The sequence below is a fragment of the Epargyreus clarus genome, unplaced genomic scaffold (assembly GCF_041222505.1).
Source record: "Epargyreus clarus isolate Ecla_fem2 unplaced genomic scaffold, WU_Ecla_fem_2.2 ptg000013l, whole genome shotgun sequence".
Classification (NCBI taxonomy): domain Eukaryota; kingdom Metazoa; phylum Arthropoda; class Insecta; order Lepidoptera; family Hesperiidae; genus Epargyreus; species Epargyreus clarus.
The window spans coordinates 6,059,025-6,075,342 of NW_027332221.1; the positions used below are offsets into that span (position 1 = coordinate 6,059,025).

Genomic DNA, 16,318 nt, shown 5'->3' on the forward strand with positions numbered 1-16,318 from the left:
ACCCTGAAAACCTATTTAACAGGCCTAACAAATGATCGCAGCACAGACTACTCACTGTGGAAAGCAACCAAAGGATTAAAACGCCCAATCAAGCAGATTTCCCCGATTAAAGATAAGGATGGAAAATGGGTAATAGATGATACGCAAAAAGCCTCACAGTTTGCCTTTCACCTAGAAAAAATCTTCCAATCCCATGATGGAGACTATAGTGATCACAATAGACTCTGTATAGAGCAGACAGAGCAAGACATTAAACTTGTGACGCCAAAAGAAGTACTAACAGAGATACAGCGCAGCATTAATCCAAAAAAAGCTCCTGGATTTGACTTGATCACAGGGGAAGTTATGAAGAACCTTCCGAGGAAAGCTGTAGTAAAATTAACTACCATAATTAATGCTTCATTTAGAATCCAATATGTTCCAGACTTATGGAAAGTTGCTGAAGTAATCATGATACCAAAACCGGGGAAACCGCCACATGACGTTGCATCATACAGACCTATCTCCCTATTACCTATAATGTCGAAGGTCTTTGAAAAGCTATTGTTAAAGCGACTCAAGCCCATATTAGAACATAAAAAAATAATACCAGACCATCAGTTTGGTTTTAGAGAAAAACACTCCACAATTGATCAGATTCATAGGATTACCAATACAATAGAGAAATCATTAGAAGAGAAGAAAGTCTGCTCTGCAGTATTCTTAGATGTAGCGCAAGCCTTCGATAAAGTCTGGCATGAAGGTTTGATATTAAAATTAAGAGAAATGTTACCAAAACAATTCTCAGAAATTTTAATATCCTATATTTCAAATAGAGCTTTCCGAGTGAGACAAGGAGAAGCATACTCTGATCTCAAGCAAATAAAAGCTGGAGTACCACAAGGTAGTGTATTAGGGCCGGTCCTGTACCTCTTATACACCTGTGACATTCCAGAAACAGAAAACAACATCTTTGCAACTTTTGCGGATGATACTGCAATCATAGCTGTTGGGAATGATCACGCTGAAGCAGCGGAGAAATGCCAATTAGCTATCAACAGAGTAGTTAACTGGACGAAGAAGTGGCGAATTAAGCTCAATGAAAGCAAATCAGTGCACGTCGACTTTACAAATAGGCTTAATAACTATCAACCTATATATATAAATAAGACACCCATACCATACGCAAATACAGCCAAATATCTTGGCATGACTCTTGATGCGAAGCTGCGCTGGAAAGCTCACGTCAAGAAAAAACGGGATGAGCTAGAGCTCAAATATAGAGCTATGCATTGGCTGCTTGGGAAACATTCCTCGCTGTCTACATACAATAAGTTATTATTATACAAACAAGTCCTAATGCCAGTATGGACATATGGTATTCAACTCTGGGGCTGTACCAAAAAAAGTAATGCAGAAATTATTCAAAGATTTCAAAATAAAGTACTTAGGGGTATTGCGAATGCACCTTGGTATGTAAGAAATGAAGATCTACATCGGGACCTTAAAGTAGACCTTGTCAAAAAAGTAATCAGTACATATGCAGAAGGTCATCAAAAAAGACTTCATCATCACGTCAATATCAAGGCGATCCAGCTCCTCGATACAACGGACCTAGTGAGAAGACTCAAACGGACTAAACCCTTTGAGCTTGTGCCATGACACAGTGTAGTGTTAGTGAAATAGTGATAAGTGAACATTATAGAACACAAGAACAATGTGTCTACTCCCTTATGTGTTAAAACAAAGAAGTGCTGTGTCAGAGGACGCCGCCTTCATTATATGATTATTTAGCAGTTTAAGTTAGCGTAGAATTACTCATTAGTCATATATTAGGCTAGATCGTAATTAATATAAAGTACCTATTAGTCACTTGGTACTTTATACAAACAAAAAAAAAAAAAAATTTTTTTATAACGAAAATAGTCAGTTAACGTTCACTAACCAGATTAAACATCAAATAAATACTACGAATGAGATACCAGTTTATAATCGTACTTATCGGTATCCCCACGTACACAAAGCGGAAGTAGAGAGACAAATTAAAGGAATGTTACGACAAAAGATTATAAGACCATCAAATAGTCCATGGTCTTCACCAATTTGGGTAGTGCCAAAGAAACAAGACGCATCTGGCAAAGTAAAATGGCGTCTAGTTATTGATTTTCGGAAGTTAAATGAAAAAACAATAAGTGACCGTTATCCTATTCCAAATATCAGTGATGTCTTGGACAAGTTAGGCAAAAGTCAACATTTTTCTGTATTAGACTTAAAATCTGGTTTTCATCAAATTAAAATTGATCCTAATGATATCCCTAAAACAGCGTTTAGTGTAGAAGATGGAAATAACTGCCGTGGTCATTATGAATTCTTAAGGATGCCCTTCGGGTTAAAAAATGCGCCATCTACCTTTCAAAGGGTAATGGACAATGTCTTACGTGGTCTAAAAAATGTTAGAGTATACATGGATGATATATGTGTTTACAGTTCATCTCTTCAGGAGCATATTCACGATCTGGAAGCCCTTTTTCAGCGGCTTCGAGAATCAAACTTTAAAGTTCAAGTAGATAAAACTGAATTCATGAAAAGAGAGACACCTTTTCTGGGGCATATTGTGACGTCGGAAGGTGTTAAACCCGATCCGAATAAAATTAAAGTTATACAACAATTTCCTTTACCACAAACTACCAAAGAAATTAAATCCTTCCTTGGGTTATTAGGCTACTATAGGAAATTTATACCAAATTTTGCTCATGTAGTTAAACCTTTAACATCTTGCTTAAAAAAAGGTGCCAAAATTCAACTTACACCGGAATATATAAATTGTTTTAAACTTTGTCAAAATTTACTTATAAACGATCCTATATTGCAATACCCGGATTTTGAGAAAGATTTTAATTTACGTACAGACGCATCAAATGTTGCATTGGGCGCTGTTCTATCTCAGGGTCCTCTAGGATCAGACAGACCCATTGCATATGCGTCCCGCACGCTCAATGATAGTGAAACAAAGTACAGCACAATAGAGAAAGAATTACTTGCTACTGTGTGGGCAACAAAGTACTTCCGACCATATTTATATGGCAGAAGGTTTAATATAATTACAGATCGTAAGCCACTACAATATTTAATGAATATAAAAGATAGTAGCAGTCGTTTAACTAGATGGCGGCTTAGATTGGAAGAGTTTGATTACAAAATTGTTTATGAAGCAGGTAAATTTAATAAAAACGCGGATACATTATCTAGGTTGGAAATTCACAATAATAGTATTGAAAATAGATCTTTTAGTGATGAAGATGACTTACCTTTATCTATGTTCGTAAATCAGCCTAATAGTGAAATTAATGAGCAAACCGAAGCTCAGAGTACTGTTCATACTGCATTAGAAAACCCTGTTTTAGCAATCCCCTTTTCCGAAAAACATATTAATGTTTTTGATAATCAGTTATTTCTAAATTTTGTACATCATTCACGGACTAAGCCGAAAGTAGTTGAAATATTTCCCGGTAAAAAGAGAATTCTTGTTCAGATTAATTTAAACGATTTGGAAAATGATACTGTTAATACATTTAAAGAGCACATAAAACCGGAAATTTCTTACATTACATTAATGATGATGATGATGATGATGATGAATGATGTATAAATACATTAATGATCCTAAACTTACAATAAAAGTTAACAACATTTTGCAAAAAACTTTTGTGAGTTCTAGTTATAAATTAACTTTTTGTAAAACAAAAGTGGAGGATGTTACTGACCGAGATAAACAATTTAACATAATTAAAAACGTTCATGAGGGCAAAAGTAATCACCGTGGAATACAAGAGGTTACACAAAGTATTAAAAGAAATTATTATTGGCCTAATATTAAAAATCAAGTAACTGAATATATTAATAATTGTGAAACCTGCCAAACTTGCAAATATGAAAGAAACCCAAATAAACAAAGATTTCAGTTAATGCCTATACCCAGTAAGCCTTTTGATGTGTTACATATTTAGGGACTCCCCGCTACCCGCGGAGCAGCTAAGACGTGTGACCTTTATCTCTTCACATTAAAATCGTAAAAAGTGCTTAAAAATACATTTTTTTGCGTGAAAGTTACACATATCGAAAGATTAAAAGACAATCTAAAACTTGGTGGTAAAATCTTAAACACTAGTGCAGTTTTGTGATCGTAATAACACTTACAAACCTCAAAGTTATAAGAAGCGATTAGTGCAAAACATTGTGACAGTGCAGTTTGAATAAATAATGAATGTAATGACTCATTACCCGACTCACTAAGTCTCACTACATTGCCACTAGCATGTGACTATAAATTTCGACTCAATTAAGTACGCTTACGTGGACGAATGCAAAAAGACATACTCTCAACCGGCATACCGAAGTTCAAATCCTCGACCAGCAACATTTTTTTTTTATTTATTTTTTTTTTTTTCCTTTCGTCTTCAATATACTTTTTTGTTGTGTTTTTTTTTTTTGTAACTGCGTACTATTAAAAATAATTAAGAAGGTATTCGTATAATGATATAACATTTCATATAATTTTAAAGAAATTTAACATGGATAAAGGTGATCAATGCCCAGGATGCAAGATTTTTGTAAATGCGACAAGCTACGTAAAATGTTCCATGTGCAAGAGTAAATACGACCTGGTATGTGCTGGCGTCACACAAGCGAGCTTTAAAAAGATGAAGATAACTCAAAAGAATTCCTGGATATGTCCTATCTGTCGAAGTAAGGTGCCACGAACTGATAATTCAAACACCCCAGTCCGCTCAACACTAGGAACCAAACCTGGACCATTACCTGATGAGAACTCACCTACCGATTACGTAACCAAGCGAACGGCACAGCGTCGAGATAATAGGGACGCCGCTGTTTCAGAGAATTATGCACCTATTAATGACATAAGAACTATTATTCGGGAAGAAATAACTTTAGCGCTCAAGGAATCTTTTGAAAGTATCACCTGCCCAATACACAGAAAATTGAAGGAAATATGTGATGAAATAGGCGAATTCAAGGGCTGCCTTACTACTCTCAACACACAACTGGAACAACTAAGACAGGAAATCGCTGACAAAGACATAGTAATTGAACGACTGGAAAAGGAGAGTGAAAATCTGCGAAGTGACATAGCTCATATTAGTCAAGAATTAAACCAAATTCAACAGCTGTCCCGCGCAAACAACTTGGAAATACAGTGTGTCCCTGACAAAAGGCAGAAAATATAATTTCATTGGTGAAACAGCTCTGCTCTACACTCAAATACGATCTGTCTGAAAACGACATTCTACATTGTACTCGCGTTGCAAAGAAAGACTCAGATTCGCTACGTCCCAGATCGATTGTAGTAAAACTAAGCTGCCAAAGAATAAGAGACACGATTTTAGCGGCCTGCATTAAATTCATTAATTAAATTCCAATCCGAAAGAAAAACTTCACTCAGGCCATCTCGGAATCTCTGGTGGGAAGAACACCCCAGTATATGTAGCTGAACACCTCTCACCAGAGAGAAAAAGTCTTCACGCAGCGTCAAGAAAGAAAGCTAAGGAATTAAATTATAAATACGTTTGGGTTCGTAACGGTCACATTTTTATGAGAAAGACCGACTTCTCCGAACGTATATTCGTTAACAGTCTAGAGAAGCTAAATAAATTGAACTAATAATATTGCAAAATAATAAGTATTAAAGTCAGTCATAAAAATGCAACCTAATAAGAACCTTGTAAAAAATATTCTTTAAATATTTATTACCAGAATGTTAGAGGTTTGAACACAAAAATACTTGATTTTTACCTAAATGTATGTATGCACAATTATGATGTTATCGTACTTACCGAGACATGGCTCCACAACAGTGTCCTAAGTTCTGAACTATTCGACGACAGATACATTGTTTACAGGCGGGATCGCTATACTTCAGGCTTTCATAATTTTAAGGCTGGAGGTGGTGTTCTTATAGCAGTAAATAAAAGCCTAAACTCACGTCAGTTTAAGAATTTAGAAAGTGATTGCGAGGACTTGTGGGTCGGCGTAGATGTTTTTGATAATAAGAAAAAGGAACGACTTTTAATCTGCGCAACTTATTTACCACCACCAGTCCAAGCACATATATTAGAAAACTATATAACAAATGCAAATAAAGCTCTTGATGATGTTAAATATAAACTAATACTCGGCGACCTTAATTTAAGTAGCATAACATGGAATGACCATCACTTAGCATCTTCTTGTCCTAGTTCGCGATTAAACGACATGTTACTCGATTTTGTTAACCTACATGGCCTGAAACAGTGGAATAACATGTTAAACAATAAATCTAAAGTTTTAAATCTCGTTTTGACCAATGTATCAGCCGTTAACATGTCAAATGATCCTCATGTTCTAAGTACTATTGATCCGTTGCATCCTCCACTGGAATTCACCCTTAGTGTCGCGGGATGTAAAATGTCTACATCTGTCTCTCCCCGCCCAAACTTTTTTAAAGCTGACTACTCTGTAATAGTTAATGAACTAAAGATTATTGACTGGGATGACAAATTTAATGGTGATTTATCAGTGGATGAAATGTTGGATATTTTTTATACGATAATTGATGATCTTATTCGAATTCATGTACCTATGTCAAAACCAAAAAACAAAAAGTACCCACCATGGTTTACCAAAGAATTATTTCGACTAGTCAGAGAGAAGTATAAATGTCACATGAAAGTAAAAAAGCACAATAATCCCTTGGATAAAATTAGTTTTCAGTTGTTGAGAGATCGGTGTTTAAAACTTCAAAACAACTGCTATAAGAATTACACATCAAGGCTCGAGGCATCTCTGAAACACAACCCTAAGCTATTTTGGTCACATGTGAAGATTAAAAATAAAAATGAATGCGCTTATCCTAGCCAAATGTACCTAGAACAAAAAACAGCTTCAAATGGTAACGAAATTTGTGACTTGTTTGCCTTAAACTTTTCTACTATTTTCAATAAGCAAACAGTTAACGCCTCGGAAAAGCCTGTCTCCCTTACCACACCCTTCAAACCGGAACACAGCAGCGCCTAACACTGCTGTTATTAGGTAGAAATAGGTGTGGGGTTGCGGGCGGCAAGATTGGGAGGTCGAGCCGTCCAGCAAGCAACTCCGGGAAGGACGGCGGTATGTGTGGTCGCATACCGTCGTAAACACCAGACGGTGTGGTGAGTCCTGAAGCTCACCTAGGAGGAGCCCGAAGGGGCAACGCGTTCAGAGGACTCCGGTTGCGTTCCGTAGGAGATCCCGGAGTCCTCTTGGCAACGCTGAGGACGGCCACCGGGGGGGTTTTAGTGCGGTAAGAATCCCACATAACCCCGTGTCGCTCCTACGACACTGGGTACCTTTTGAAGGTTTCCACCTCGTAAACAAAAAAAAAAAAAAAAAAAAGGTAGAAATAGGTGTGGCGGTGGTGCCGCCGGAGTCGAACCACAAAGGGTTCTACCACCTTTAAATTTATTACCTTTAAACTTATAATTTATAATAAATCTCTATGTAGCGGTATTTTTCCAACGCGATGGAAACAGGCACGCATAATACCAATTTATAAATCCGGTGATAGACAGATGGTGAATAACTATCGGCCTATCTCCATTTTACCCACCTTAGCTAAGGTTCTTGAAAAGTTAATATGCAAAGAACTTACATGGCACCTAAAAGAATGCATGTCTATAAATCAGCACGAGTTCCTTGCAAATAAGTCAACAGCAACTAACCTGGTCTCGTTTGTTAATAGCGCTATCGACACGGTGGGTGCTGGATCTTCTATGGACGTAATCTACACAGACTTTAGTAAGGCGATTGATATGGTCAACCATGATGTCTTAGTCCAAAAACTTGCCTCAATGGGAGTGGAAAATTACCTCCTTAGGTGGTGTAAGTCACACTTAAGTGATAGATCCGCAACCGTTGTAATTAAGGGATATAGCTCTTCGCCATATGCAACGAAGACTGGTGTGCCTCAAGGCTCCCATTTGGGACCTATATTATTTAATGTCTTCATAAATGACATAACCAAAAATATTAAACATTCGCAATGCTTTTTGTTTGCAGATGACTTAAAAATTGCTAGATGTGTAAATAATCCTAACGAAGCGTTAAAGCTCCAAGAGGACTTGGATAGATTATCTGAATGGTGCAAGCGTAACATATATATATATCTTTCTTATATATCTTTTTACAGGAAACCATTATTATTTTGTTTTACTTTTAATATAGTTATATTTTTATATATATTTATATATTTTATATAAATGTCTGACGACTCTGTATGCTCATATTACTCCGTAAATGACTCCGATGTATCTTATGCCTCCTGTGACGAGTCTCTTGACTCCGATCTGTTGAAGAACCAACTGGTATCCGTTTTTAGTAACTTTGGAAATTGTCTGAATGTGTGTCACATCAATGCTCAAAGCTTACCGTGTCACTATTCGGAACTTGAATGCGCCTTCTCTTGTGATCACATTCATGCAATCCTCATTTCAGAGAGTTGGCTTAAACCTTCGCTTCTTTCTTCTTTCTATCCATTGCCTGGCTTTTCTCTAATTCGCAATGATCGAACTGGTAAAGGTGGAGGTGGAGTGGCAATTTACTTGCGAACATCTTTAAGCTATAAAACTGTTTTAGCGTCCCCGTCTAGTTATTCCTCTTCCGCCGAATATCTTTTCCTGGAACTTGATGTTAAGGGCACCAGGGTGTTACTAGGGGTGGTGTACTGTCCTCCTTCCATTGACTATTTTTCTGAAATAGAAGGTATTTTTGATTCCTTTGGGTCTGGGTACGCGCATTATATTATAATGGGTGACTTCAACACGGATCTGTTGAGGAACTCTTCACGTACGCAAAAGTTGAGGGCCATAGTAGATTCTGTCAACCTCTCGATTGCTCCACTGTCTGCTACTCACCATAATGTTGACACAGAATCGTCGAGTACTTGGATCGACCTTATTTTAACGGCTTCTCCTGATAATGTTGTGAAGCATGGACAACTCCCGGCGCCTGGATTCTCTCGCCATGATCTCATTTATTTGTCATATAAATGCAAACCTCCCAATTATAAACCAACAACTGTCAAATTGAGGAATTATAGGAGGATGGACACCGGGGAGTTGTTGAGTGATGCTTCCGATGTCGACTTTTCTACAGTGCTTGAGGCGTCTGCAATTGACAGTAAAGTCTCTCACTTCAACAATATTATTCTGCAATTGTATGACGCCCATGCTCCTCTGTCCACAGAGTGCGTCTGAAGCGTGCTCCGGCTCCCTGGATGTCTAGAGGAATCCAAATGGCCATGAGAAGACGGAATCGGGCTTTCCGTATATTCAAGAAGGATCGTACTGATTCTAATTGGTCGTCTTTCAAGACAGCAAGGAATAGATGCAATCAGATGGTACGAACAGCTAAACGCCGCTATTTTCATGATAGTATCAGTAATTCTTCCTCCGCCGATGTGTGGAAATTTCTTCGTTCTTTTGGCTTCTGTAAACCACTTACCTATGATTGCGGTCCGACTCTTTCTTTTGATTCCATTAATAATTATTTTGTCACTACTTCATTATTGGATCCTGCAATCAGATGTAATACACTATCTTCTATTGCGGTCATGCAATCACCCTGCATTCCTTCTTTTCAGCTTTCTTCTGTGACTCAGGAAGAAGTAATGACAACTATTACATCAATTAAATCAAGGGCCATGGGATGTGATGACATTAGTAGGTCCATGATATGTCCGATAGTAACGATTCTACTGCCGATAATCACACATATCATTAACTCCTCTCTACTGTTGGGTGAATATCCAACTCTTTGGAAAAAGGCATTCGTGCGACCTCTCCCGAAGGTCTCAGCTCCCTCCCTTGTTAATCATTATCGTCCAATCTCTATACTTCCGTTCCTCTCTAAAGTTCTGGAAGCCTGTTTCCATAAGCAACTCTCTTCTTTTATTTGTAAATATAACCTACTGAGCAATTTTCAGTCTGGGTTCCGTCCAGGTCATAGCACCACAACTGCTTTAATTAAAATCACTGATGATATAAGGCTGGCTATGGATGACAGAAAAATCACAGTCGTGGTGCTAATTGACTTTTCAAACGCTTTTAACACAGTCGACCATGAAATCCTCCTCTCCATTCTCTCTCATCTGAATATGGCCCCATCTGCCCTTAAGTGGTTTACGTCATATCTTCGCGACCGTCAGCAATCAGTCCGTGTGGAGCCAAGAAGTTCCAAGTGGGCTGATCTTACTGCTGGGGTTCCGCAAGGCGGTATACTTTCACCTTTACTATTTTCGTTGTTTATCGACTCCATCACTTCACTTTTCAACTGTTCGTATCATCTTTATGCTGATGATCTCCAATTATATGTCCACTCTAGCGTTGATGATGTGCATAACGCTATACACATTATTAATAAAAACTTGGAGGCTGTTAAAGTTTGGTCCAGTCGGTATGGCGTTGTCGTCAATCCGATGAAATGTCAGGGGATAGTGATGGGTAGTCCGAGACTCGTGACTAAAGTGGACTTTGCAAATCTGCCTTCACTTGTGTATGGCAATACTGTCATACCCTTTTCTAATGCAGTGAAGAACCTTGGTCTTCTTATGGATCCCCCCCGAATGGGCTGCCACCTTGTCGTGGTGGGGGGGCTTGCGTGTTCTAATGATCCCCGAGGCTATACGGCAGAGTTACTCATACCGGAAGGCGAAGGGTGAAGGACCAGACTAAGAGCGGCCCAGGGGAGCTCACCCCTTAAAAAAGAAGCAAATATGAATAAGGCTAGTTGCGAAAACGGTCTCCAGGTGGGTACCCGAGAGGGAGAATCCCACCCCTCTGCTACGGCGGAGGGCTGCCCCACGTACTCTGGAGGGGGCAACAACTGCCTCGTAGGTCGGCAATCCGCCGACCTTCGTAAACACGACCAAAGCTTATCGATACCGGACTCTGATTTGATAAACGAGATGGATAAAATGCCCGCTGGGCCAACGACTCGAAGGAGGACGCGGCAGGTTAAGGGAAGGACAGTAGCCCCACCTACACCAGCCGTCTCGTCGGACGGGGACGAGTCATCGGACTGTTCCCTTATGTCCGGAGTGTCGGATCATTCCATAGCCACGTCGATGTGCGCCCGTAAGAGAGCGCTACCGGCTAACAATAGCGGAAGCGAGCGCCCTAAAAAGAAGACCATGAAGCTCCAGTCAGGCAAGGATGAAGACGGTTTCCTGGCCCCCCCAGTTCCAGCGGCCAAGACTAGGGCAAAGGCGGCTCTCCCGAGTGCCGAAGAGCTGAGCCGGGAGATGCTTGAGCAGCCTACAGGCGACCTAGGTTCTCGTATAATCGAGAACCTGGAGATTATCGAACAGGTCGCGGAAAAGTCCCGTAATGTGAAGGGCGATATGATGCGCACCATCCGCATGGCCGTGCGACACATTCAGGCAGCAGCAACGGAGGTAGTGCAGCGGGCGACCACTGCGCACCTAGAAAAAGAGAACGCCACGCTGCGTTCCCAGCTTACTGGCCTGCATGACAAGGTGGAGGCTCTCACTGCGGAACTAAATAAGCTGCGCCGTGAGAAGGCCTCGAGTAGACCCGAACCGACTGGAGCTGAAATGAGGAGGGCCGGAAATCGGACGGACGACTTGATGGACCAAATCGGGTCAATAATAGATCGAAAGTTGGCGTCCTTTAGGGATGAGCTCTTCCCCGGCAGAGCGATCCGGCCCCCCTTAGGGCAGAAGGCCCCACCCGTAACGCCCGCGCGTCCTACAGCGGTCAAAGCACCGGTGCGGCCTACGGTTGCGTCGACTTCGACCGCGCAAGCTGAGACGTGGGTAACAGTTGTGGGGCGCAAAGCTAGGGCGAGGGAGCGTGCCCCACCCCTGACCCAAGCGGAGCCAGCTCGGAGGCAATCTCCAAGTCGCGGGCGAGGAAAGGGTGCTCCACAACGGCGTCCTGCGGCCAAAGGCCAAAGTCCTGCGCAGGCACCGACGGCTCAGGCACCCAAAAAGGGCCGGGCTGGGAAGAGGAAGGCGGCCAAGCGGAGGCTCCCACGAGTACCGAAGTCGGCGGCAGTCACCGTAACGGTGCCCGAAGGGTCAGACGTCACCTATGCGGAGGTGATGAGGACCGCGAGGGGACAGATAAAACTGACCGATCTGGGCATCGTCGAGTTGCGCCAAAAGAAAGCCCTCAATGGTGGCTTACTACTCGAAGTGGCTGGCGAGGACAGCGCCGAGAAGGCTGACGTACTCGCAGGGAAGCTGCAAGCGGTCGTCGCAGAGATGGGCGTCAAAGTGGCGAGGCCCTCAAAACAGGGCGAGGCCAGGGTGATGGATCTAGACGATTCCGTCACCCAGGAAGATGTCGCCAGCGCCATTGCTGCGACCTGCGGGTGTGCGATCGCCGACGTTAAGGTTGGAGAGATTCGGCAGAGACCTTCGGCTTTGGGGACAGTATGGGTGCGCTGTCCCCTCACAGCCATCCGGAAGCTGGCCGCTGCGAAGCGACTTCTTGTCGGGTGGGTGTCCGCTAGGGTGGAAATACTGCCGGCTAGGTCACTCCAATGCTTCCGTTGCCTCGAGATGGGGCACGCTCGGCACCAGTGCACCAGCACCAGGGATAGGAGCGCTCTGTGCTACGTATGTGGCGAGCCCGGTCATAGGGCGAGCCAATGCAAAGCACAGACACCAAAATGCGCCCTATGCGTGGACCTCGGTCGTCCATCTGACCACCGCCTGGGTAGCAAGAGGTGCACGCCTCCGAAAAGGAGGAAAAGAGGCAACGGAGGGGATGAGAATGCGGCCAAAGCTGCCAGCTCAGCACGGACAGATGGGCCTGCGCATCCTAGCGCTTCGTCCCATTGTCCGCCAGTGGAAGCGATGGACTCTTAATGGATAGGTCTCCGTCACTTAAGATACTCCAGGGGAATCTGAACCACTGCCGCGGGGCGCAGGACTTACTCCAGCAATGCCTCGTGGACTGTTCGGTTTCCTTGGCTGTGGTGGCGGAGCCCTATAGAGTTCCGGAGCATCCGCGGTGGGCAGGAGATGATGCGCAGTCCGTCGCCGTGTACTGGGCGGGCGGTGAGGGAGATCCCCCTTTCTCCAGGCTTCACTCCGAGCGGGGCATAGTCGCAGTGGAGTGGGGTCCCTTAGCGGTGCTGGGATGCTATGTCTCCCCGAACTGCACACTGGCGGCATTCGAGACGTTCCTTGACCGTGTGGCAAACTGCGTTCGGTCCTGTCTTCCCCGACCGATACTCGTGATGGGCGATTTTAATGCCCATTCGAGGGTCTGGGGAAACAGACGAGACAGTGTCAAGGGAAGGGCAACGCTCGAATGGGCAGCTGGGCTCGACCTACGTCTGCTGAATCGTGGCTCGGTCAGCACGTGCGTGCGTTGGCAGGGAGAGTCGGTTGTAGACCTGTCGTGGGCGACTCTTTCTGCCGAGCGCTTGGTCACGGGCTGGAGAGTGGCCGACGACCTAGTCACGTTGTCTGACCATCGCCACATATTGGTGGACGTAGTGTTACAGCTTCCGGCTGTAGACGCCCGCCGTGCAAATGATCAGCCGCGTCGATGGGCATTGAAGCGGCTCAATCGAGACCTGCTCGTTGCTGCTGCCCACGTCGTTGACTGGTCTAGTGCCGCCGAAGGGGATGACCAGCTCGAACCCGAACGGGAGGCGATCCGGCTCAGGGATGACATGGCGGCCATCTGCGATACCGCGATGCCGCGTGTCAGACCTGCCTGGAGACGTCCTGTGTACTGGTGGACGGAGCGCATCGCACGGTTGCGTGCAGCCTGCCTGCGTGCCAGACGCCAGTACACTCGGGCTCGACGTCGCCGGTCAGCCGGCGCTGCGGAGAGGGAGGAGAAGTACGTGGAGTACCGGGTCGCAACGACATTGCTTCAGGGCGCAATCGCCGAAAGCAAGGCCCGGAACTGGAGCGCACTCGTGGAGGGGCTTGACCGGGACCCATGGGGACGCCCGTACAGGATGGTGCTCGGCAAGTTACGTCCATGGATGCCTCCTCTCACGGAAACTCTCGACCCGCTTTTCGTGGACACAGTGGTGGACAGCCTGTTTCCAGGAACCACTGACGAAACGGGTCCTCGCGCCGCGTCGCCGGATCTCCCTGGTTGGTCAGACGACTTGGCAGTCACTTCTTGCGAGCTCGACGGAGCCATAAGGCGCATGACGAGGCGAAAAACTGCTCCGGGGCCGGATGGAATTCCAGGCCAGGCTTGGGTCTTGGCGCTGACAGTGCTGGGGGGGAGGCTTCAAAACCTGCTCACCGCCTGCTTGCGCTATGGACGATTCCCGTCCGTGTGGAGGCAGGCGAGGTTAGTGCTGTTGCACAAATGGGGCAAGCCTCGGGACTCCCCATCAGCCTATAGACCCATCTGCCTGTTGGATGAGGCGGGTAAGCTATTCGAGAGGATAATTTCTTCTCGAATTAGCCAGCACTTAGCGTGCCACGGCCCGGACCTCTCCGAAAACCAATTCGGCTTCCGGCAGCGTCGTTCGACGGTAGACGCCATTCTCCGCGTCCGAACGCTCTCAGAGCAGGCCATATCCCAGGGTAGAGTAGTCTTGGCAGTAAGCATTGACATTGTCAACGCTTTTAATTCTCTACCCTGGAGAGCGATCATGGAGGGCCTGTCTGCGCATCAAGTGCCTTCCTATTTACAGGAGGTTTTGAAGGCCTACTTATCAGACAGGCGTATCCGCTTCCCAGGTCGCTACGGGAGCGTTCACGAGAGGAACGTCATGCGCGGGGTGCCGCAAGGTTCGGTACTGGGTCCACTACTGTGGAATATCGCATATGACGCAGTGCTGAAAACGGTGCTCCCACTAGGAGTGAGCATCGTTTGCTACGCCGATGACACCCTCGTTCTCACAGAAGGGGTGTCTTTTTCGAGAACGGCTCGGCTAGCAGAGCTCGGGGTAGCACGCGTCATAGCGAAGATCCGCGGGTTGGGCCTACAGGTAGCGTCCCAGAAAACCGAGGCGATATGGTTCCACGGCCGTAGGCTAAGAGTCGAGCCAGCTGAGACCTCAGTGCGTGTCGGCGAAGCGGATGTCCGGATAGGCAGGTTCATGAAGTACCTTGGCCTAATATTGGACAGCCGCTGGTGCTTCGACGAGCACTTCGATCGTCTCGTCCCTCGGATTCATAAGGTAGCGGGTGCCATGCACAGACTGCTGCCGAATCTCGGGGGACCAAGAGAAGAAGTCCGCCGTCTCTACGCGGGTGTGATACGCTCGATTGCGCTCTACGGTGCGCCGGTATGGTCGGACAAACTGTCTGCCAGCCGGCGTCGTGCGCGGAAACTGAATTCCGCGCAACGTACGATCGCAATCAGAGTCGCCCGAGGTTACCGTACCATTTCGTATGAGGCGGCGACAGTCCTGGGGCGGTTTCCGCCCCTGGACATTCTGGCGGATATGGACGCACGGGTCTTTCATAAGATCCGAGTCCTCCGTCAGAGGACTGAACTCTTCAACGAAGAGACGATCGGAGCGCTTCGGAGGAGAGCCAAATGGCGAGCTCTGAGGTGCTGGCGCGAACGGCTTCACGAGCCTAGGAACATACGCCAAAGGGTGGTTGACGCTATCCTACCGAACTTTCGGGCCTGGCTGAAGAGCAGGGGTAGAGTGACCTACCGCCTTACTCAGATACTCACCGGACATGGCTGTTTCGGTGAGTATCTGAAAAGGATACAAAGAGAAGAGACGGCCCGGTGTTACCATTGCGGGCACGACGAGGATTCCGCACAGCACACGCTGCAGTTCTGCCCGGCGTGGGAGTCGCAGCGGCGGATCCTCGTCGAAAAAGTGGGACCGGATCTCTCTCCGTCGGCCATCGTCGGAGCGATGGTTCAGCGCAGCGAAGCCTGGGACGGCATGATCACCTTCTGCGACATGGTCATGTGTGCGAAGGAAGACGCCGAGCGAGCAAGGGAGCGCGCTGAACCCGCTCGGAGGAGAAATCGCCGCGGCCGTACTTAGCGGTCCCCGGCGAGGTATCCCTGTAGTTCCGGGACAAGAATAGGGCTACGGTATCCCCTGCCTGTCGTAAGAGGCGACTAAAAGGGGGCTTCTGGGGTCGTGGGTGGCAAGAGTGGGAGCTCGAACCACCCAGCCAACGGCCCCGGGAAGGACGGCGGTATGTGTGGTCGCATACCGTCGTATGCACCAGACGGTGCGGTGAGCGATAAGCTCACCTGGGCGGAGCCCGACGGGGCAATGCGCTAAGAGGACTCCGGTTGCGTTCCTTTGGAGATCCCGGAGTCCTCTA

General features: G+C 45.6%; 1 protein-coding gene across 1 annotated transcript; it reads left to right on the plus strand.

Annotated features, from left to right (window-relative positions):
- Window positions 1–10,783: 10,783 nt before the first annotated feature.
- Window positions 10,784–12,904, plus strand: LOC140746779 (uncharacterized). Its single transcript, XM_073078878.1, has one exon. It carries the CDS (start codon window positions 10,784–10,786, stop codon window positions 12,902–12,904), a length of 2,121 nt encoding a protein of 706 aa, XP_072934979.1.
- The last annotated feature ends 3,414 nt before the right edge of the window (window positions 12,905–16,318 follow it).

Coding starts and splice junctions, on each gene's coding strand:
- LOC140746779 (XM_073078878.1), top strand. CDS start 10,784: ATGAATAAGGCTAGTTGCGAAAACGGTCTCCAGGTGGGTACCCGAGAG.